This window comes from Cryptomeria japonica, chromosome 5, assembly GCF_030272615.1.
Source record: "Cryptomeria japonica chromosome 5, Sugi_1.0, whole genome shotgun sequence".
Lineage (NCBI taxonomy): Eukaryota > Viridiplantae > Streptophyta > Pinopsida > Cupressales > Cupressaceae > Cryptomeria > Cryptomeria japonica.
Genome location: NC_081409.1, coordinates 396,710,043 through 396,733,951, shown reverse-complemented (window position 1 = coordinate 396,733,951; position 23,909 = coordinate 396,710,043). Strand labels below are relative to the sequence as shown.

The following is a 23,909-nucleotide window of genomic DNA, read 5'->3' as shown; positions in this document are numbered from 1 at the left end:
CAGCAGCTGATTTCCTGTGACTTCCTCTGTGATCATTTCAACTTCGTGCACACTTGAAGAGCTAACAAGTGACCATGCTTCTTCCATCATTGGCCTCTTTTGCTGTGGTTCTTCCTGCAGAACTTCTTTTCTTTTCCTTGCCTATGAATTCCCTGGAATGCATTTCTCCTTCCCACGTTCTACTCTTTCCTGTGAAATTTCCTCCTCTCTAGCCTGGGCTCCTGATGACCCTTCAGTTGCCTCATCATGGGATTCCAAGTCTCACATTAGATTGTAAGTCGGGCGGGTATTTTTTCCTTTCAATTTTGCGATGTGTCATTCAACCCAATGCCTACTGAACTTCAAAACTGGCCTACTTAGGACATCTAAATCAGCAACTTCTAGTTCTGACCAGTTTGGCACCTGAATAGGCTTATCCTTCTCCTTTTCATATTCCGGTTGAACAGTATTCACATCTTCTATTTGATCTGGCACCTGTATGAATTCACAGATTTGTATTAGCTTGAGAGGCAACTTGGAAAACATTCTCCTTTGGATTTCATAGTCATCCTTCGCGTTAGCCCAATAATCATCTAGCTGAATCTTGTGTTTGTGCCTTGCGCCAGCTGCCATCCTTATTTTATCATATGGATCAAAGAATGTCCTTGTGGTATGAGGTGCTAAGTGGTAGAATATTAATTCATCCGTTGACTTTTTTGTTGCCGCCAATGATGGACACATTTCCTCATAATCTCCCACGACAATTGGAAATTCGTGCCCCAATTTCTTCTTCTTCTAAACTTTGTCATAGGCAATCAACTGTCTGGTAACCTCTAACAGCACCATCTTGTCCGTTGGATATCTTGGAAGTTTATATGGCTGGGCAGAAAATCCTTGGACGTGTATGTAAGTAACTTTTGGAAATTGAATATACCAGGCCCCATACTTCTTTACCAACTTCCTTGCCTCCTACGACAACCTTGTGTGAAGTCCTTGCAAAGATCTAGCAATGTGCATTGTAAAGGTGTCGCTTGCTTTCTTAAAAGAAGTAGGATCATATAAGTGTAGTTGTGGATAGCACTCATGGACCTTCAACTATCCTGGACCACATCCCATGGGTCCTTTGCTTGGTAACCCGCTGAATTTGCCCATTCTAGCTAATAGGTAGACAACATACGAGCTCATGTAAAAAGATTGAGACTACTTTAAATTCCTTAGCTACTCATCCAAGTTGTTGCTAATTATTCTTGCCCAGTTTACCACCTTTGTGCCTTCATTACTTCGCCAATGAAGTAAAACATCCAAGATTCAAATATGCAAGCTTGTGGACATCCCATGACCCAACTCATTATTAGCACAAGATCAACATATTCTTGCTTAAAATCCATGTTGGTGATCTGCTTGGGCAACTTTGAAATGTGAGGCTTCGGCTTTTGCATCCATATCTTATTGATGATTCCAGCGCATCTCTCAAATCCAGAATCATAAATCAAAGTTGCTCTTTCCTTGGTCTTATACGTCATGAACTGGAATGCAAGAATTCCAAAAGTCTCCCTAATTGATTCAATTGTAAGATTTGACAAGAGTTTTCCATCAGGTGCCAGAATCGCTCTCTCTCAGTGTTGTAATGCTTAGCACATTCCATAATCAGCTCCAAGCACTGGATGGCAGGAGGGAAGCCGACAGCTGCTACAATTCCACTTCTAACTATTTTATTGGCAATGGTTGAAGGAGGACGTCCGTCTATTCCAAATACTCTCTTTCTGAACTCTCCCAACTTGAAAGTTCCCAAGTTGGTATTGCTGACTTCTCTCCATTTTGAAATGTTTTTTGTCTCTGCGAGAAATCCTCTTTGTTCGTTCTTGATCTATGCCTGCTGGGAAGTATTTGGTGCCTTGTTGGATTCCATCAGTCCTGCAAAATAAAATAATTAGCATTAAATTCTTGATAAAAGAATTCTAGAAATCCATCAAGAGAAGAATCCCATGTTATCAATCCCAGTCTTGGAATAAATAAAAACCTCCAAAATAAGATCCTCTGGATAATAAAAAAAAAAAAACCTCGCCCTGGCTTTCTTCACTTTGCTCTTGCTTCCAATTTCTTCAAAACTCGTTGTGAAGAATGAATTCCAAATCCTTGCTTAAGTAGAAGTCCTCCACTAAGTTGCTATGTTGGCGAGGAGATAAATTTAGCAGTTGTGCTAATTCACTTCAATCATGCATCATGTTTCTTTAATGAGACAACTCGCCATTCTAGTGGACCGTGCCATCACTCTTGAGATCAAAAATAGGAACTTCTATAATTTTCCAAGTTATGCTTCATTAATACGAAAAATTCCTTTTTCATGTTGCCAACTCATCTTTTACAAAATTATTTCCATCATGGGCGTACAAGGGATATTTTGGAAGATTTTCTTGCCTTGGAGGAATTTTAACAATCTTCTGCATTTCTAAAGAATTCTTGAACGCCTATTGATCTTGGATAAGGAAAATTCTTCCCCTGGTGAAATTTTGTCTTGGAGGAATTTTTGGATGCTCATGTATACTCTGTCCTAAAGGGAGAATTTTCTGACATTCAATCACTTTTTCCACATCCAGGGAATTTTGTCCTATCTGGAGTCCGGAGGAGACAAATTTTCAACACTTAGTCAATTTTTTCCATGCAAGAGGAAAATTCCTCCTTGACTGAGTTTTAGCGCCTTGAGAGCATTTTTCATGTGATGGAAGAATTTCATGCAAGAGGAAAATTCCTCCTTAACTGAGTTTTAGCGCTCTCCTCCTGTCCTTGGGCGCAAATTTGATGAAGTGGAGGAAATTTGCCAAGGAAAGAAAATCCTCCCTAGCATGTGTTTTGTGCTCTCCTCTAGGCTTGGAGTACATTTGGGAGGTAGTGGAGGAATTTCTTCCTCAAGGAAGAATTCTCCATGACATGAAATTTGTGCCCACCATCTTGCCTTGAGCGCCATTTTGGGGTAGAGGAGGAATTTGAGGTGAAGGATAAATTCTTCTATGCCTTTGAATAGACTTTTCGTGCCTTGCCATCTTGGGAAAGAATTCCAAACCTAGCCAAACTTTTGATCGTCTGCCTGCTTTTCAACTTTTTCGGATTTAAAACTTGGATATTTAGGAATGCTCTGCCATTAATGTCCTGCCAGCTGCCAAAGATAGACATGTCAAAAATAGTAAGTTCTTCCAAACATCAAATTAGGGCAAACTGAGGCATAGGGACACTTACTTAAAATAGACTTACTAAAAATAGACAGCTAAAAATAGTAAGTTTGTCTAAAGACAAAATTAGGTCAATACGGGATGCGGTGAAACTTAATAAAAATGGTAAGTCCTCAGAATTTGCTCAAATTTCACTGGTAGCTTCCTTGAAGGGTTCTCACTTCATTGCTTCATTCAAATTTCTCAAAACCCTAAGTTACTGACCTTATTTCTAAGTCAGAAGGGTAAAACCCTAAAATAGGCAATACAAGCTTCAGACTTAACAAAATTTACTCAAAACACTTGTAGACTTAGCCAAAAATTGCCAAAACACTTGGGGACTTGAGGAGATTGAAGAAACAGTTGCCATACAACCCAAAAGACCACAACCAAAAGACCAAGTGGACCAAAATGTAAGGGGTCCCCATTTGGAATGGGGTGATGTGTGATTAGGTCACAACAGGTCCTTCACGAATAACTCGGCACCGCAGGAAGAACCCAAGCCATACCCATACCCAAACAGTACCCGTACTAGGACCCGAGCTAAAACAAAAGAACCCGATATCTTAGTTAATTTATAATGATTGTCATTCAATTCATCATAATAAATTACATATCCATGCAATGTTTAATAATTCACGATTTCCTCTTCCCCATTCTAGTGAAAAATTGTGCAAGAGCCAACTCCTTGCAACTAGCTACAACTCCACTCCCATACTTGAAGGCAATGGCACCATTTTGGAACTAGATACAATGACTCTACCTCAAGTTCAACATTATCTACATTGATGTCATCCAATCCAATGTCTCCTCTTACTACAACTGCACCCTCCATAGCTTGCCTCTCAAAATCAGCAAGAATCTTTTGTGAACATGGGAGTGTCCTCATCTTGTCTAGTCCAATCTTTGTACAAATCAATCTCATCCAAGTCTAAAGGCTCTAGAGCAATTATGTCCACCTTTCTTGTCTAAACGCAAAAATTGTATTGCACAAAAACAATTTCATTGAAATGTCGTTGTGACAAATTGCGCTTCAAGTAAATGACCTCAAAAAAACTCAAAAAACAATCACATCCATAAGCACTACAAAGTTGGGACAAGATATGAATGGTCAGCTTTTGAATAAGGTATTTCTACCTTAATAGTCCAACCACAAAGCTACAAATAAGACATTCAAAAGTACATAAGCAAGCAATAATTGTAAGCGGAGAAGACTCCAATTTTTTGTTACCTCATGTTTGGGTATATCTCCCTAAAATGGCTAGTGACAAAGAAAAAACCCTACCTCTAACCTACTTGTAATTTTGCAACTCTTATATAATCAAGTGTCTCAACTGAACCTTAGGTGTCGTCCCTCTCAACGCACATTAAGTCTCAAACTACCCATTAATATTGTATGAAGTTATCTAAGAAGAAAAAATTGGGGTTGAAATTAGCTCTCTTCACAAAGACATCAAAAATTTTCTTTGCAACCCTCTCTCTACTAGCCTTCTTTGAATATGATGAATCTAACCATTTTTGTCTCACAAATTTCTACTTCAAAGGTGTTAACAACATGCAAATACTTTTCAATGTGAAGAAGGTAGTTACAAACTATGTCACACTTGCTCACACAAGCTCTTTCACCTTGGTTTGATCTCTCGTCAAGTTGAGAAACCAAGGCTACTTATAGATGTATTTTGTGATATTTCTTACTTCTTCCACAAATGGTCTCACCCAACAATGTTGCCTAGGTTCTTCAAAAGCTAGTCAAGGCAATTGGCAACACAAAGAGTCAAAAAAAAATGTTGGATGCCTTTCTTGACTCAATTTCCTTTCACTGCATATGTCATTGCATTCTTGATTACAACTTGAACCATATTTTCAATGCCCACCTCTAACATAAACTTCTTCAAAATTAGACTCAAATTCTCTACATCCTTTACTTCATTAAAGACATCTGATTCCAATCGATTCCCGAGGCAAGGCAGCCTAGCAGAGTCCAAGACCCTTGAGCCTGGCAGAGTCCAGGAGCCTTGAGACTCGGGACTCGCCGAGTCTAGCCAAGGCTAGCAAATCTCGGCAAACTCACCAGGTCTACTAGAATCGGTAATTCCAGCAGATTCCCAAGCCCCAAAATTTGTCGTCCTAGCAAGATGAAAAGATCAGAAAAAAATATTAAAAAAAAACACTTAGTTAAAAGTTAAACACTTGTATTTGTTTCCCCAACCCCTAAACCGCATTGTTATTGTTTTCAAGCACGAGGAGAGAAAAACAAGGCTTTGAGCAAAAATAGTTGCCATTGAAGAAAAAAACAGCAAGCTAATTAAAGACAAAATATTGATTGAAGATCGCTTGGGCAGGTTAGTAGCTTGCATTGACATATTTAGAGGATCTCAAGAATGATTTAAAGGAGGCCACAACTAATTTGGAGCTGCATTTCTTCATTTTTGGAGCAAATTTGAAGAGGTGAGTTAATATTTTTTGTTGTTTTTTGTTTTTGTTTTTAATTTCAAAGTTTCAAACTTCCAGTTTTTGGTACATTTGTTTTATTTTATTTCATTTTAGGTTAATGGGAAAAAAGAAACCCTAGCTATTTTTTTCCCTTAATTCTTTAGCTGCAAACCCTAAGTGTAAATGCTATTTTTTTATCATTTATAACTTATTGCAGCTTACCATTCATTTATACATTGATCCAAAATTTGAAGTATAATGTCTAGTTCTACCCCAGTTAGAAAGGATCCTACTTGGAAACATGGCATCCCTAATACAAGAAAAGGTGAAATAACATGTATACATGTTGTGACCTTTTCACACATCGCCCCGTTGCAAACAGGGACCCCCTCTTTCCTGCTTTCCGCACCGGTTAGTTTAGGGTTTTGGCAACATAGTGGGCAATTTTGATTTCCCGTGCCCAAGTCTTGGATTTTTTGATCATGCTTAATTGTCATTTAGGATATTTTGAAGTTATAGAATCAAGCACGTAAAGTTGAGATTTTAAACTAGTTTTGTCCAAGTGTACACCTTTTGAGAGTTAACGTGTTTTTTGAACGTCCACATCGGTGATTTTTTTTAAGTGCTTAGGTGTTTCAGGACCTTTAGGAGTTGTTTTCTCGCTCCTAGCAGGTCATTCAAGTTGATTTTGCACTTTATTCCGATAATTTTTTTGGTGAATTTGCCCAAGTCCAAATGAGTTTTATTGAGTTTTGAAGTTTCTTAATGGTTGAGTGGTAAAATCATCATATTCCGGATGAAAATCCACATTCTAAGGGTTAAAATATCAAAATTCCAGACTAGAGGTGCTTTTCCCCTCATATTCCTGACTACCCATGATTTTCCCCACTCAAAATCCAGACTGGACATGGATTTCCCTTGGAATCCAGACATGCCCCTTATTTTTCCCCCATTCAAAATCCAGAATAGGGGTGATTTTCCACTAGGATGATTAAATTTTGTCTAAGTGTTGAGAATTTTTCTGACTACCTTCAAATTTCCCCTAGGGAGTGTGGATGAAGTTGTGGATGACTTAAGTGAGGATTCCTGATGACTCGATTTTCCACCAGAGCTTTTCATGGCGACTTTTTGTGGATTTTAGTGCGGATAGTGATTCCAGACTTGGTACGGATTTACAAAGTGTGTTTTTGGCCAAAGTGATGATTTTTGTCCGGATTTTGACTGCAGACATGGGTTGATTTTCCCTTGAAGGCAATTTTGTGCAATTTATGATGAAATTTTGTCCGGATTTTTATATAGACATGGGCCGAAATTCCCCAATGTGCATTTTTGAAAAATTTTAATTATTTTTATTTGGATTTTTTTAATCCAAATAGGGATCGATTTTCCCCATGGGTCCAATTTTGAATAAAAATTTAAAACCTTTTAAATAATGTGACCCAAATTTAATTGTTTTTAATGATGTTGATGATTATTTAAAAAATAAAAACAATTAATAAATGATTTGCAATGAGCATTTAATGAATTTCACCTTCTAGAAGGAAATCGATTTTCTCCAGGTAGGTATAAGTACAAGAGTTTTATCCCACATTGCTTGTGTGGTGAAAGTTCAGGGCAATAGCAAGTTTAAAGGGAGGTGGCCAGCAACATAATATTATTATATTTGTCAAGTGTATTTCAGACTAGGCGATTTTTTCCTCCAACTGGCGAATTTTGGTAAAAGTCAAGTTGACACATTGAGCTAAAGATTGTTTCCATTGATCATTTTTTCTCATTTCCAGCCTAGGGCGATTTTGTTTGGCAGTCATTGGAGTGATTTACTTGCAGATTTTTTTAGACTTGGCAATTTTTCTAAGGGTGGCGCCAATTTTGGAGAAGGGCGATTTTTGTATTGGGAGGTTATTCCTCCAAATTTTGATGATCTTCTTCCATGTTGGTGGCGCCATAGCTGGGAGATTGCTGTCATACATTTTCAGACCTGATATTTGCCTCCATTGCTGAGATTTATTACCTCCATTGCTGGCTGGAACTTCATTTTCAGACTTGTATTTCCATTTCCAGCCACTTGTCAACGTAGGCGATTTCACTTTGGAAGCATTTTTGCTTCATTCTGGGGCCATTTTTTGAGTTTATCATCATTCTTAAGGGTGCTGGTAAGACTTGTCTTCAGACTCAACTTTCATTTCCAGCCCTACATACATGCTCAAATTTACCCATGTTTGCCTTGAGAAATTGATTTTCATTATAGATTTTGCATAACACATGATTGCAACATGATTTTAAGGACTAATTTATACAGTTGCAGGTTGTCTTCAGACTTTTGGAAGCCATTGTTGATTTTGGAAGGGTGTCCTCGGACATCTTTTGTGTGAAAACACTACCTTTCACGCCTTTCCATGGTCATTTCTTGATCCGGTATACTCATTTGCGCTCTATTTTTGGTAAATTTCCTAAGTGTAAGGAGGTATCTTCAGACTTTCTTAAGTCTGAAAATGATTGATTTTATGAGCTTTCATGAGGGTCTTGTACCCTAATTTTTTGTATTTACGTTCTATTTTCAAAATTCGTTTTAAAAATGGACAAAATTCTTGATTTCCATTTCCATATCTGTTTACATTTTAAGAAATCAAGACTTTCCTAATTCTGAAAATAGCTTATTAGGATTGATTTTCCGAAGTTCTAACTTCTAGCTTCGTACAGGTACGATGTCGAAGTCCGGAATCAAGGATAGGAGAGAATAACAGAGGATAGTTGAGACGAGGATTTATCCAGAATCCAAGATGTCATCCAAATGGAAGGAGATTACAGACACGAACATGCATTTCTTGAACATGGCTCAGATGCGGCATCGAATGTTCGGAATTGGAAGCCAAATTCCTTCCCCAACTTATGTGAACATTATGAAGAGTGGTATTTATCAGGCCGTTGGATTCCCGCAGTCCATACAGTGCAATGAGCTTATCCTAGAGTGTGCACAATGTTATGATCCTCGTTCTTGAATGATCGAGACTCTTAAGGGTGCCATCATTGCCTACCTTGTTGAGGATGCTATTGTTGAGGTGTTTGGAATTCCACGTGGAGTAGACATGAAAGATATAACCAAGGATGAATATGAAGACAAATATAAGAAGAAGATGGATGCGTGCAAGAGCGTAGTGAACAAGGAGTGGATGATCGAGCCTAGGACTCATCATTGCAAGGCTCCCAAGACACTCATGTGCACAGACTTCAAAGATGAATATAGTAATTTAGTATTCCTGCTTAACCGAGTGATGGGAATGTTGCAGGGTGCAATATATGATGGATGGATGTTCTATTTCATCCAGGATTGTCTAAAAGGAACGATGATTAATTGGTCAAAATCATAAGTGACAATCTAGATTTTCAGCTGAGGAATGTGGAGAGGTCCAGGTCATTTGCCATGACTTCCTATTTGGTGTACCTACTTGCACGATTTGTTACCTACAAGGGATTGATATGCAGAGGTGAAGTCGGGAATGGACAAGGACAATTCAGGAGTTATGAGTGCTATCCACAACTGAACATGTATCGAATTGAAGATTCTAAGAGAGTGAATGATGCATTCACTATGTACATAAACGCGAATGTTGCAAGGCGGAATCCACAAGAGGTTGTCCAAGGAGGCAATGGAGCTGATAGAGAAATATGGATCATGGTACATACAGTTTCCCACTTTCACATACCTAAGGGTTCATGGATTTCAATCTAAACCTTACAGGCTTCCTAGGTATCCTTCTGACAGAATGATCTTGTTGGAAGTTATGAGATAGCTTCTGGAGTTCGATTCCATCCAGAAGGACAAGCATAGAACGAGCATGTCAGTTCCTATTTCTGTAGGGAAGACATTGGAGGTTTGCCAATCCGCTGCAACAGCTAGCATAGCAGTTGAAGAACTTGCATTCTATTGATTTGCAACATACAATAAAAGAGAAAGGTTTGATCCAAATAAGAAAGTTGGAAGGATTAGGAGAGATAAATTCATCCACAAGGTAGACATAGAAGATTATTGGGCCAACCTAATGGAAGAGCAAGCAGTGAAAAGAAGAATGTGGTCCAGAATGTCAGTGGATTTCATGAGGAAGTGTGGACTTTTCCTCATTCCTGATCAAATATTAGATGATAAGGATCATATGCATCCGCAATATGAGAATGAAATGAAGGTGATTCTATTACCTAATTGGTCAGAACAAGAAGTGACATATTTGAATGTGTTGATGAGAGAAGTCTTGAATTTCTCCCGAGGATGGATGGACCATCAGATGAACAAGTTAGTCGACATTGGTGTTACCTTCACTTGTGAAAGGATGAAACTAGAGGAGTGCTCTTCCAAAGATGATCAAAGGACTATCAGTGATATCAAGATTCATGCAGATGAGGAGAGTCCAACTCCCAAACGAAGGAAGAACACACCAGGAGAAGTCAAGGCTAGAGGGAAGAAGATTGAGGAGGTCAAGAAGAAGTAAAAGTTATATCTCAAGTGAATAATAATACACAATGAATATGTTTATGAGATAAGTTATATGTTCAAGAAGTAAAAGTTTGTTAATATACTGATTCACCCACCCCCCACCCCTCTCAGTATATTCTTGTGCTCTTCAGGTTCACCTAGATTTTGTCTAAGGAAAAGTAATGATGTTCAAGAATAACTTAGATAAAGAATCAAAAAAAATTCTTACTTCATGGAATGTATCTTCCCAATTACTGTGTGAACAAACTGGAATTACATGAGGCAAATTCTAGTGGGTGGGTGCTATCAAATTAGTTTAGCTAAATTTGAAAAGTCACCTAGGCTTTCACACTCTCCTCTCCATTTGGTATCAGTCACAACAAGCCCACGGGTAGACTTTAAACTTTCCTTTATTGTAAACAAAAATTCTGTTTAAAAGTTGAAGGTGTGGGGAACACCATGACATTCTAGGGACACCAAGGTGCCCACAATTTTAGCAAGAACTAAAGGAATGTCCCTATTTTGTATAGAAGGGTGGATGGGGTGTGTGAGCAGGGCAGGAAGATGAGGATGAACAGGAGGATCATCCCATTAATTCCTATTTCTGATTGCTGGTATGATTTCTTGATTCTAGAAATGCATTTTCTGAGTACCTGGGAACCAAAGGATTGTTCATAACTTTCTATGACAGTTAGAAGTTGTTCTTGGTATTTTTGTTGAGTATTCCTCTTGGCTCGGCGTCCAAAAAGGAGCATTCATATGGCAGATTTGATGAAGTACTGATTTAATAATGCAAATTGCCCTATTCTAGAGGACCATACCAGTTCGGTGGTAGTGGCGTCTTGGATGGACAGCTTTTGTTTTAAGCAGTCTTTCCAGGCATCTAGGACAGGTGTCCAGGCCCTGAGGAGAACAATTAAAACATTTAACAAAGTTCATAAAGTGCAAAATAACATCGCAACAAAATATAACCTAATAGAAATTCTGAAGTACCGATGTACAATAGCACTAACTAATAGGTACTACAATGCCACACTGCAAGGTGACATGCAAATGCTAAGGACACACATACAAGATTGAGAGCACATCAAAAGCTGCTGACTATGTTGAAAGAATCCACAATGTGCAAATGCATATGCTGGATACCTTTACTGTATCAAGTTAATTAAGTGTCTACAGAACAAGTTTGAGCCTCTGACTCGGCAAGCTGATTTTTAACTCAGATGCAGACATGGCAAATAAAATTAGCCAAAAATCAAAAAATTATTAAATATACTATATAAAAATTGCTTTTAGTGGTTTTAACTTTTTTCTTATTTATTGTTTTTCTGTTTTTTCTAACTTTTTAGCAGACTTGGGTAGTCTCAGTAAACACTTCCCAAGAGCCTCTGCTCATGACTTCATAAGTACTCAGGTAAATAGTTGATGATAGAAGCTCACCAATGACAACCAACAAACTGAGGCCAATACTTGTACCTGAAGCCAAAAATCCTAGTAGCCCTGTTTCTTTCCAGTGTTCAAGTTATTTGAGGGAAATGGCATGCTTATCGTGTTGATTAATGTCTATGCATCTTCTTTCATTACTAGGGTAATACACATTAGGAGTTATCAACTACCTATGAAAAGAAGTACCTCATAAACCACATCAATACCTGAAAGCAATATTCATGTTATACATATTGATATAATTGAGATCCATCTATGCCCTAGAGAATGTGCTATATAATTAAATACACAACAGTGGCAATTATAAATTAAAAACAAAAAGCACAAAAGCAGGAAAGCAAAGTCATATATTCATTTTTAATCACCAACTGAAAGTCAGGCATCTTATCAGCAATTTTTTCAGGTACCAGATCCTATATCGCTAAGAAGCTTTAGCAAAAGAAACAAGGAAGAAATATTTGATAATAACAGAAACATTCTTATAAGTTATGCTGACCTAAAGAAAAACATATTTTAAGTAGCAGCTTACAGTGCAATTCGTATAATTTGAAGCTTCTACTTTCGCAGAATCCTTAACTGAACCACGACCTCTAATGTACACCCTACAATCAGTTGTTGCTTCTACCCGCTTGAGTGAATTGCCTCTAGGTCCCAGGAGTCGTCCCACAAAATTAAACTGAATTCATCCAAACAAAGATGTCAAAATACAATTAGAATAGAATGAACGAAGAATGTTACAATGATATTTTTAAAAAGCAATTATTTTGACCCAAAAAATCATACATTGGGATAACTATCAACTGGGATGTCTAAACGCATGACTTTCTTGATAACAGATGTAAAAGACATGCCAGGTGCTCCATGCCAACCCATTGAAGATGCCTGTGACATGCCTAGTCTCTGCAAAAATGACAGGCACATGACAATAAATATCAGAAAATGTTGCAATAATTTACAGAAGCATTTCAAGGTGAAATTTTATAGGACCTAGGATTTTTAATTTTATTTTTTTTCCTTACTTCTCAATACAATTTATATCAGCATCAAGTTTACCACAAAGCCAATCACCCACATCACCACAAAACCAGGCACCTACTTTGTATCAATCAAAACATTTCTACAAGCTAAAGAATGCTCTCTTTTAAGATTTGAAAGAAAAATTCTTCTTAACACTTATAGAAAAAGCACAAAATGATTCCTTCTGATGATGGATCACTGCGTGTGATCCAAAACGTCGATTCAAAATTCTTGAACACAATTTAATCCAGAAACAGCATTCTCTCTATATTATGGATTGTGGAAATCTCTTATCAAAGATCAAATAAAGTACTTTGCATTTTAATTGCAACTATCAGTGTGAAACACAACACAGCAAATTTCAAGAACACTGCAGGCCTTTTTTTTAAGTGACCATTTCCTTTTTGTATTGGTTTGTCTCCAGAAAAAATTCATGCTTCTTAACGGTATTTTTCCTCTCAGAATAATTTGCAGCCCCTCTGTTTGTTGCAGAGGGAAATTAATCTTTTTTGCTTTTGTGCACCAGCCTCTGGATGATACAAGACCATTGATACCTTTGCTATTTACTCCAACATAAAGACTGAATTATGACAGCCATGAAGAGAAAATTCCAGCATCTTACATGAATCATATTTTATGTTTTGCTTAGTGCAGAGGGAAATTAATCTTTTTTGCTTTTGTGCACCAGCCTCTGGATGATACAAGACCATTGATACCTTTGCTATTTACTCCAACATAAAGACTGAATTATGACAGCCATGAAGAGAAAATTCCAGCATCTTACATGAATCATATTTTATGTTTTGCTTAGTCCACCAGAAATCTCCTTTATATCTTGTCCACCATGGTTCAAAAGTTTCTTATGCCTATACTTATATCAGTTACTTACGTAGTCACCAGGAGATGGAGGTACTCAGAAATGCCAGAGACTAGTACCAGTACTGATATGGCTAATTTTCAAAAATAGGGACAGATTTTCAAAAATAGGGACAGGGGTACTTGGGGACACCCTTTTTTTAATATAATTTAATAAATTCCAGAAAATATCATGGCATAGAACTTGGAAAACAAGAACAGTAAATCAGTCATAAAAGAATAGTAAATAGTAAAGGCAATTCCTCTTTAGACCATTACAATGACAGGAAATCAGTCATACAACTGTTTATATCCCTCTCAAAAAAGTCTAAACTGTCAGTAGATCTTATCACTATAACTTTGCATCATTATCATCCAAAATATTAGCATGAAACATTATGCAGGCTTATTTTATTTATTTGCCTTTCATTTTTGTCTTTTATTGTGATTTACCCTAATTTTTCTGGTGGGAGACATCAATTTCTGGTCTAAGACTTTGGAGACGACGAGAGACGGCAGCAAAAAGAACCCTATGCATCAGGACTTTTCTGGGGATGTGTCCAGTACTGGAGACGAATTTTTGTCTCTGAGACAAGTCTCAGGGGGTGGGAGACACATCTCCCAGTTATGATTACTCATTAAACAAGGCTGTTGGAACTCCTTCAGAAGCCTACATGGTATACTTATAGGTAAGAAAATATCGTTTGAAAGATAACTGAGTCATGGGATTTCATTTGAATTATTTTGTAATTTTCCTATTTTATTATTAGAAATTTTCACCTTTTTTATGTGAGAAGTTGCATGGTTGAACAGTGCCTCAATGTAGTATCCCCTGTTGTTGTATGACTGAAAGTGTAGGGAATATTAACAAACAATTGTCTGATAACCTGCTGTTCTAGTTTACAGACTAAATAACTTGCGTGTTATGCAGTTTTAGACAGCTAGTATAACTCTGCGTGTTATGCAGCTTTCCTTGGTTTTGCTAAATCTGATCTCTAATTGCTGACTTTAACCTCAAGGATTTTTGTCAAACAGTTGTCATGAAACCTCTATCTTGCTATCTTTTGTTTTCAGAATTGTTTTTGCTTACTTGGAATCGTTTCAAATGAAGTTTAAATGCTTGCAATTGATTACTAAAACTTCTAGGCCAAGAGCTAAAATGCAAATGCAATCCTTTTTGTCTTTTGAATGCACACATATGACTTCTACATGTAAAATGTGCACCTACAGCCAATGGACATTTTAACAAACACTTCTCATACATCCTAAGATAACCAATATGAATCAATTAAGCATTTTGACAAGCAAATGGCATGCAACCTTGTACTGCCTTCTTTTTATGCTAAACCAAATACAAGTTGGAACACACAATGCATATGATGATTTTAACTATCCAATATTCAATGTCAAGACTCTTGGCTCACAATCAAAATGCCCTCACAAGTCTGATAAAATGTGCATCTACTGCAACAACTCACAGATCGATATGACAATGCAAATAAACAATAAGGAACCTGATGTGCAAATCGATATGCTTTGTAACAATGCTGCAACCCTTGATGCTGATGAAACTTCACAATATTTGATGGAATTGTGCCCTCTATGTATACTGCCCTTGTTGTAGTATGTCAGTCCTCAGAATTAATTCATTGGCCTTGAAACATCTCCAATTTGTTCCAAAAAAGACCTCCAATATTCACAAATTTGACTGCTGGTTATAGCCAACTCAAAAGCAACCCTCACAAGATCTTTCACCACCCCAGGTAGCTGTCACAATGAAGATGCTATGTTCTCCAATGCCCTGATTTGCAGAAATGCAGAAACCCTTGGGTTTGCCTTCTCCAAATGCCAAGAAATCATAAATGTCAAGTTATCAAATGCTCATAGAATGAATGGCTCAATTCCCAAGGCTGAATATATATAACTTCATGAAGAAGTCGATTTCCCTCCAAAAGCACATTCAATAATAATTAAATGTTATTACATTTGCATCTTTTAATATTTAATATTAATACCTTGGTCTTGGCGCCTCATAAATTAAATCAATAAATGGCCCCCTTTAATGATGACTTGACCCTCAAATTATAAAGTTAAGATACAACTTTATAATATCACTTTTAATTATTTCATTATCATTCGAGCCATTAAAACATTAATATCTCCTATAATAATCATTATTTTTTCATTTTGTCTGCACTAGGGAGTTGACCATTTTATCCTCTGTCCAACCCACTGACTTACTAAAAATAGAAAAGGTCCCTCTCGATCGTCTCCTGACTTACTATAAATAGTAAGTATATGAAACTGAGCCCAAACGAAGTCCAATCTAAACCAAACGAAGACCAAACTAGAACATACTGAATTTTGGAGAAGACAAGAACCCCCATTAACCAAGCCCTTGCCTCAGAAGACCCTCTATCCACAATTATTAGCCTACGAGGGTCAGAATGATAGGCTAATCACTCAGGAACAGGAACAAACTAAAAAGGAGACATTAAACTCAATAAATTGGAAACGGTGCTTGCCCTCTACATAGTTGTAGCAAGATGTATTTGCTTTCAGAATGATGTCAAGGTCAACGTTGCATGATTTTACTTTCTTTATGTCAAAAACCTCACCTGTTTTCGAGGTAACTGTTATCACAAAAGCTTGCACCCTTGCTGAGCTATCAACTCAGCAACCTTGTGAAACATGGAAACAACCCCGAAGTGTGGGACCTTGCGCAAGGGGTTGAATCTCCGGAGAAGGCCGACTTCCTTCTCTATCTAGGTGCAGGTGTTGAACCAACTCAACACTTCAAAGCTAATTCCTAAGCCTACCCTAACAACTTGCAAAGGAAAAGAGAAGAGAGAAATTGCTTGAAAACAAAGGGAGGTGATGCACCAAGAAGAGATAGTTCCTCTCCCTACTGAAATGACACAAGTAATTAACTGAAACACCTTGAAGATGCACAACTTTCAGTTATATGAGTAACCCCAATGCATAGATGAAGGTTAGAATCCACTGGGAGAAGGATTCCCACAAGTCACACTCAGAAAACCAGTTAACACAGCATATATGAAGAGAAAGAGCCACAACATGCACCTATGATGAAGGTAAGAAAGCATACACAACATAAATAGGTTGAAAGAAGGCAAGAATAGTGTTCTTCAATTAATCATAAGGCCAAATGTCAGTCTTACAGTTGCAGAAATGCAAAAATTACAAGTCTTCAAGAGAAGAGAAGAGCATAAGAAAGCTCAAGGCAGCAGGGAGAGAACCCCTTACAATGAGGCTTAACAGCCTTATATAGAAAAAATGGGTTACAATGGTGATCATGACCCCTGCATGTCAATTTGGAGGTGCAGGGAAGTGCATGCACTTGACTTGTACATGCAAGCAACCTAGCCATACCCACAAAGAGCAATCCTGAAAAGGTGGATTGACTGACCTTCCAAAGTCAGGCATGACATAAGTCACCAAGTGTGGCCCCGTACCTCCCTTGATGGAAATCCAGCCAAAACATCAAATGCACCCCTGTGGCTCCACAAAAAAAGTGCATAAGTCACCAAACTGTCGGAGCATTTAAAGCCTTGAGTATCGATCACGCCATCCGGAAGTGTTGCAAGTCGAAAGTAGTTTGGAAAACTTTGGAGGCCGAGGTCTCCGTAGTTGGGGAACTTCGAAGACCGGGGTCTCCGTAGTTGGGCAAGGAACTTCGGAACCTAGGGGTTCCGGAGTTCCGGGGGTGAAGACTTAGGAACTTAGGGAACTTTGGAGACCGAGGTCTCTGTAGTTGGGCAAGGAACCTCGGAACCTGGGGGTTCCGGAGTTCCGGGGTTGAAGAATAAGGAACTTCGGAACCTGGGGGTTCCGGTTCCGGAGTTCCGGGGTTGAAGACTTAGGAACTTGGGGAACTTCGGAGACCGGGGTCTCCGTAGTTGGGGAACTTCGAGGACCGGGGTCTCCGTAGTTGGACAAGGAACTTCGGAACCTGGGGGTTCCGGAGTTCCGGGGTTGAAGACAAAGGAACTTCGAAACCTGGGGGTCCAGGAGTAGAAGACTTAGGAACTTGGGGAACTTCGGAGACCGGGGTCTCCGTAGTTGGGCAAGGAACCTCGGAAACTGGGGGTTCCGGAGTTCCGAGGTTGAAGACTAAAGAACTTCGAAACCTGGGGGTTCCGGAGTTCCGAGGTTGAAGACTAAGGAACTTCGAAACCTGGGGGTTCCGGAGTTTCAGGGTTGAAGACTGAAGAAAAGCTAAGGGAAGGAAGGGAACTTCAGAGACTTGGAGTTCCGAAGTTCCGGAGCAGGAAAGAAACAAGCTAAGGCAAAGAAACTCATAACCTCGGGGTTCCGAAGTTTTGAGCTAGAGAAAGAGAGGGCCAAGGAACTTCCGACAAGACAACACTTCAAACCATGATTTCACTGCTTTCCTCCTTGATCAACTGGGCAGCGCTGGTCCATGGAACATATCTCCGATCGGTTCTCACTGATGGACCAAGGGTGTCATAAAATGACAACATTTTTGGCGATTTCTACGGGATGCTTGCCTGCTAAGCATGAAGTCCAGAAGCCTTAAGCATCCATTGGGCACTGAGTCATGGAAGACCCAAACATGTGCGCCATCACTTGGAGGAAAACTGAAAACTAGAGCATACACCCTCTTAAGGAGAATGCAGCGCGTGCATAAGCACTTATGAAAATAAAACAACCTCTAGTCTAATATTTACATAGTCATCAACACCCTCTTTAGAAGCAAGGCTTGAGATGAATCCCATTCACTGGGATTGGAAGAACTTCGCCATCAAGCTTGGAGAGATGAAATGCATTGGCCTCCTTGCAACTAGTGATGACATATGGACCACTCCAGATAGCATCAAATTTGGAGTGTCGCCCAGCTTTGGCTCTATTTGCATCCCACTTGAGAACTAGGTCTCCCTCTTTGAAGACCCTATTAGTAGCCTTTTTATCAAAAACCTTCTTAACCTGCTCTTGATGAGTCTTAAGTGTATGCATAGCCTGACTTCTAACCTCCTCCAGCTCCATCAGCTCAACTAGTCTTACTGTCATGGCATCATTCTCTATTAATTCCAGCTGATGTGCTAGCTCAAGAGAGGGTAACTCTAGGGAAGTTGGGAGTCTTGCTTCTTTCCCATATACTAGCATGAAAGGGGAGTTGCCAATCGCCCTCTTGGGTGTGATCCTGTCAGCCCATAAGGCCGTCCTCAACTTAGTGTGCCATGCCCTCTGATTGTCTTCAATTGTCCTTTTAATTATCCTGAGGAGGTTCTTGTTGGAAGATTCAACCAAGCCGTTACCCTGAGGGTAATAGTTGGATGATGTCTTCAAGTATACACCATGCTTAACTGCCCAAGAACTAATTTGGGTTCCAACAAATACCTTGGCATTGTCCGATATGATGGTGGAGGGGATACCAAATCTTGTCACAATTCCCTCAAGGAATTCTAATACTGAGGCCTCAGTAGCATCCCTCAATGCAACTGCCTCTTTCCACCTAGTGAAGTAATCTGTTGCGGCCAAGATCCACTTATGGCCAACACTAGAAGGTGGGTTTATCATGCCAATGAATTATAAACCCCATTGGGCGAATGGTTGATCTGCTTGGATGGGATGAAGGGGTAGGGCAGCTAGTCTTTGCTTCCCAGAGAAGAGAGCACATTTCTTGCAATTCTTCACCCATCTATGTGAGTCACTGAATAAGAATGGCCAGTAATAGCCAGCCGTCATTATTTTGATGGTCGTAGTCCTTGCAGAGAAGTGGCCCCCTGAAGAGCCATCATGAAATTCCTCTAACAATCTGCTAACTTGGTTTTGCTCGATGCATCTTAGTAAGACTCCATTGGAGTCTTTTCGAAAAAGAGTGCCATTCACTAAGACATAGGGAATGGACTGCAACCTTAAATGTCTTCTTTTGGTCCGATCCAAACCATGGGGGTATCTACCTTCCATTAAGAAGGTGGTCATGTCACTCACCCAACTGAATTGAGTGTTGTTGTCAGTTGATTGATCCTCTTGTAACACAAGGGCGACCTCTGAAGTAGTCTCAGAAGATGAGACAAGTTGTTCACATAGGCCCCTGCCTCTTACAAGCTTGGTGATCTTGATGTTGATGTCATACTCCATGACCTTGGTTATCCACCCAGCCCTCTTCTCACTGATATCCTTGTTTAGAAGGAAATCCTTGACACTTGCATGCGGAACTAAGAGCTTGATCCTGTTGTTGGACAACATCTGCCTGAACTTTTTTAATGCCCTTACAGTAGTGAGGACTTGCTTCTCTACATAGCTATATCTAAGTTCGTAGTCCTTTAGCCCCTCACTAAAGAAAGCAATAGGTTGCTCCAACTTGTCATCGTTCAGCTGTGTTAGGACAGCTGAAATGCTGGATTCTCCTCCAAAGGTATAGAGGATAAAATCCCTTTCATAATTAGGATTGACGAGGGTAGGGGCTTGAGCAATCGCTTGTTTGATCTCTTCGAAACCGGCCCTTCCTTCCTTGGTCCAACTGAAAACCAAGTTTTTCTTCAACATGGAGGTGAGGGGTTTTACCATGGTGGCAAGGTTGGGAATGAACCTCCTCACAAAGTTGATCCTACCAAGGAAACTTTGCAATCCTTTCTTGTGACTGGGGAGTGGAAGAGAAAGAATAGCCTCCACTCGCTCTGGATCAATGGTCAAACCCTCCTTGGATACGATGTGTCCTAGCAATCTTCCTTGATCAATAGCAAATACACACTTGCTAGGGTTCAAGGACACACCATACTCCCTGCATTTCATGAACACTTGCTCAAGATGACCAAGATGATCAGTTGCATGCTTCGAATAAACAGTTATGTCATCAAGGTATACAAGCACAAACCTTGCTAATACACCCTTGAAGGCCATGTCCATTGCTCTTTGGAACGTGGCACTGTTGACGTGTATTTTATACACAATCATACACAGAATAAAATACCAATAGGTATCTTATCCTCTCTTGAGAAAATAGTCTCTAACTGCTGAAGATCTGCAAAAAGGATCAGTTAGATGGACTCCAAGGTTCTTTTAGTGGGGTCTCCACGTGTGGACAAGCTTTTTAGTGGTACGATGTGATTTGCTGTTTCCTCCAAGGCGTCTTACGGATTCCAAAGGCTCGAAGATTTTACTAATCTAAAAGGAATTTTCAAAAAAAAAAAAGCAAAAGATAGGGTTTGAGAGGTCTAATCTAGCCTAACCCTATGAACAACTTAGTATGAATGAGATTTGGCAAGACTCAACCAACTTCAATTTTGCCATAAGATAACAACTCAATTGAAATTAGTGCGATCTTCTAAGGTAATAATGATGTTCAATGCATCAAAGACCAAGGACACTACTACGAAAGTACATATCCTTGATACGAAAATGCTTGAAGGTTAAGGACTCAAAATGTTTTCCAGTCGACCACGCAAGGCGTTCCTACAATCAGCAAGAAGCTAGTGGTTTGGATTGCGAATCCTACCAAATATCAAATCCCACACTTAGTCTTTCAAATTAACAAACTACTTTGATTGAGCGTGATTCAAGTACATCCAACAACCATGAAGATAACTCAAGAAATTTGCAACAAAACACCATAACTTCAATATTTTATTGATTTTCAAGTCATCATATACAACAATTGCTTGAATTTCTCTCTTCAAGACTCAATCTTGCTACAAAATAAAAATTGCTTCTAACTCTAATCTCTCTTACATCAACTATTGACTATTACTCTATTTCTCTATTATACTATTCACTATTACCAAATGAAATGAAAAATGGGGGTATAAATAGCATCCCCAGTTACAATGAAAGGTCCAGATTGAAAGTAAATCAACGGACAAGATCATGACACCTAAACCCTAATTAGGGTTTGTTACAAATGACCTCCTTTTTACTGAACAATATTAAATACATAGCCAAATATTAAATTTGGCACAAAAATCTAGGAGGTATCAACCAATGAGAAATAAGATGTCATGTCATCTGTAACAACCTTTCATCTAGAATCTTATTCCCTTTCCAATTCTCTTTCTTAGCATATGCAATGAATTTTGTCACGATTCCTTCGATTTCTGTGATTGGAATCTCGGGAAGATTCTTGATACTCTCTTCTAAGTGGATGACCTGATCGAATGCATCTAGAAGAGCTGCGTCCCAAGTAGGTTCAAGTTCCTTTGTTCTATCAATCAGGAGCATGGTGGCATACATCTGATCATACTGCTCATCTGTAACATCTGCGTCCTTGCGAAAGATGATCTTGATTCTATCCTCAAATTCTTGTATATCCACATCTGTCTCGACCTCGATCCTTCTGCCAAGAATGGTATGAAGTACCTCAAATACTCTATCCTGGATCGGATTGATCACCTCCTCAATTTGACCACATCTAACACTGATGTCCTCGAAGAGAACACTCTTTATATGGAGTAAGGTTGACCACTGAAACAAACTGTGAGAATCACCTTCTAAGATCCTCTCCTGCATTAAAATTCTTCTGGATGTGTGTCTTATTACTTTCAAGACAGGGATGACAACGTCCTTGGTATGGGCAAATGCAGCTACTGTTGCCATCAATCTGTGAATAATCTCAAGAACTTGGATAGCCTGATGAATGATCTTCGACATCCTTGTAACAAACTCTATGGCCATTGTATGAGATCTATCCATCCAACTACATGTACGCTGGACCAGGTTCCTGAATCTTTCTGCTTCATTGATCGATTGAAGGGGCAATGCCTGCACTGGTGATCTAACTGGATCCTGACGTCCCAAAGGTTCATTGATGTAACTGAAATAAGTCCTCCATGCACCGACCTCTCTCTCAAGCTTTCTATTCTTTTCTACTTCTTCTCTAAGCTTGTCCTTCAATGCCTCAAATGTGTCGGTGGCATCATCTAAAGTCTGCTCTGCTGTGGATGGTCCTAACTCAATAGTCTGTATATGATAGTCTTCTGCTAGGATCTCACCCTCATATTTATCTGCTGCCGGTGTAGCTATCTGCAGTTTTCTAGATCCAGTCTCATCTCGAATCATCTTGGACATCTTTGTAGCCTTCTTCTTCTCTGTTGTCATATGTGAACGTCCAACAAGGCTCTCTAAATCAATTGCACTGTCCTCGTCCTCAATTACGATCACCTTAGTCAATCTTTCCTTCAACCAATCTGGGATATTCGATCTTGTCTCTTGAACTTGAATTTCTTTATGTACTATTTCTTCTTGTCTGGGAGGAGATGTCACTTCATTATCTTCTTCTAAATCATAGTCTTGGAGAGACCCATCTGACGAAACATGCTGTGCCTGTCCTTCCTCCTGCCTGTCATTTTGTACCATCGACTCCATGGACTTTTCTACTCGAACTGTTCTATCTTCTGGTCTGGAAGAAGTACCTGGTGTTTGATCTTTGTTAGCACCTTGCTTTTTCTTGGAAGACTCTTTCTTTTCCGATCTTTCTTTTCTCTTCGAACCTCTCGAATGGAGATTGCCCTCACTGGCACATCGAAGGTTACCTTCACCTGAATTCCTAGGATTAGGATTGCCTTCACTAACACTGGCTCCACCTTTGGCTGGTTTCTCTTCCAAAGTAAAAGACATAGCTATGCCTTGTTCTCTCAATTTCTGATGCTGAACGTCTACCCATCTGCGAGTACAAGACAAGACTGGTGCCATCAAATCATCTAAATCCACGGCCTCGGGCTCATTCCAATTCAAACTTATTGTTTTGCTTTCTCTATCGTATGAAGATTGGATGTGCCTGCCGTTGTCCTGAGCTTGGTCGGCCACTCTGTAAATCTTACATTTCCTGATGAAATCCAAAGGCAATCTAGAATGTATCTTTCGTTTCACTTCGAGATCATCTAGGAGATTCATCATAAAATCTTCAATTTGGTGCTCATGTCTAAATCTTCTACCGACCGTCTCCTCTAAATGTCCAAGTGGATCAAAACTATTCCTCCAAGCAAAAGATGAAAAAGAATACAAAGCTAACTCCTTCTTTGCGTCATCCATGGCTAAGACATTAGGACATACCTCAACTGAATTACCCAAAATAATAGGTACCTGAACTCCATTCTGATGTCTGTGTCTGAATGCCTTCACATATGCTGCCAACTGCCTTGTTACTTCAAGTAACACAATTCTGTCTGTCGGGTACCTCGGCAACATGTATGGAGGTAAAGGACATCCATGCACTCTAATGTAAGTGAACTTGGGAAACTGAATGAACCAAGCACCGTACCTCTTGATGAATTCCTGGGCATCCTGAGATAATCTGTTGTAAATCCCTCCTTGCAACGTCCTTGTGATGTTCATCGTGAAAGTATCATTGACTAACTTGTAGTTCTTCCCTGGCGGATGATGCAAGTAGGTATAGGATTCACAAGCTCTGACCTCGCCGGGTCCTCTTCCAATCACTCCTCTGTGAGGTAGTCCTGCGTACTCAACGCTCCTGATTAAGGCATAGATGACGTATGAACTCATGTGGAAGGACTTAGTAGCCCTGA

General features: G+C 39.3%; 1 protein-coding gene across 4 annotated transcripts in view; it reads right to left on the bottom strand.

Annotated features, from left to right (window-relative positions):
* LOC131062331 (KH domain-containing protein At3g08620) overlaps positions 1 to 23,909 on the bottom strand; it is a 101,880-nt gene that overhangs the window by 9,598 nt on the left and 68,373 nt on the right. For all 4 annotated transcript variants that reach the window (XM_057995972.2, XM_057995970.2, XM_057995973.2 and 1 more), the window contains exons 4-5: positions 12,316 to 12,432; positions 12,062 to 12,208 (exon numbers count right to left, since the gene is read on the bottom strand). In XM_057995972.2, coding sequence (XP_057851955.1) covers positions 12,062 to 12,208; positions 12,316 to 12,432 — 264 coding nt within the window. The remainder of the gene's footprint in view (positions 1 to 12,061; positions 12,209 to 12,315; positions 12,433 to 23,909) is intronic.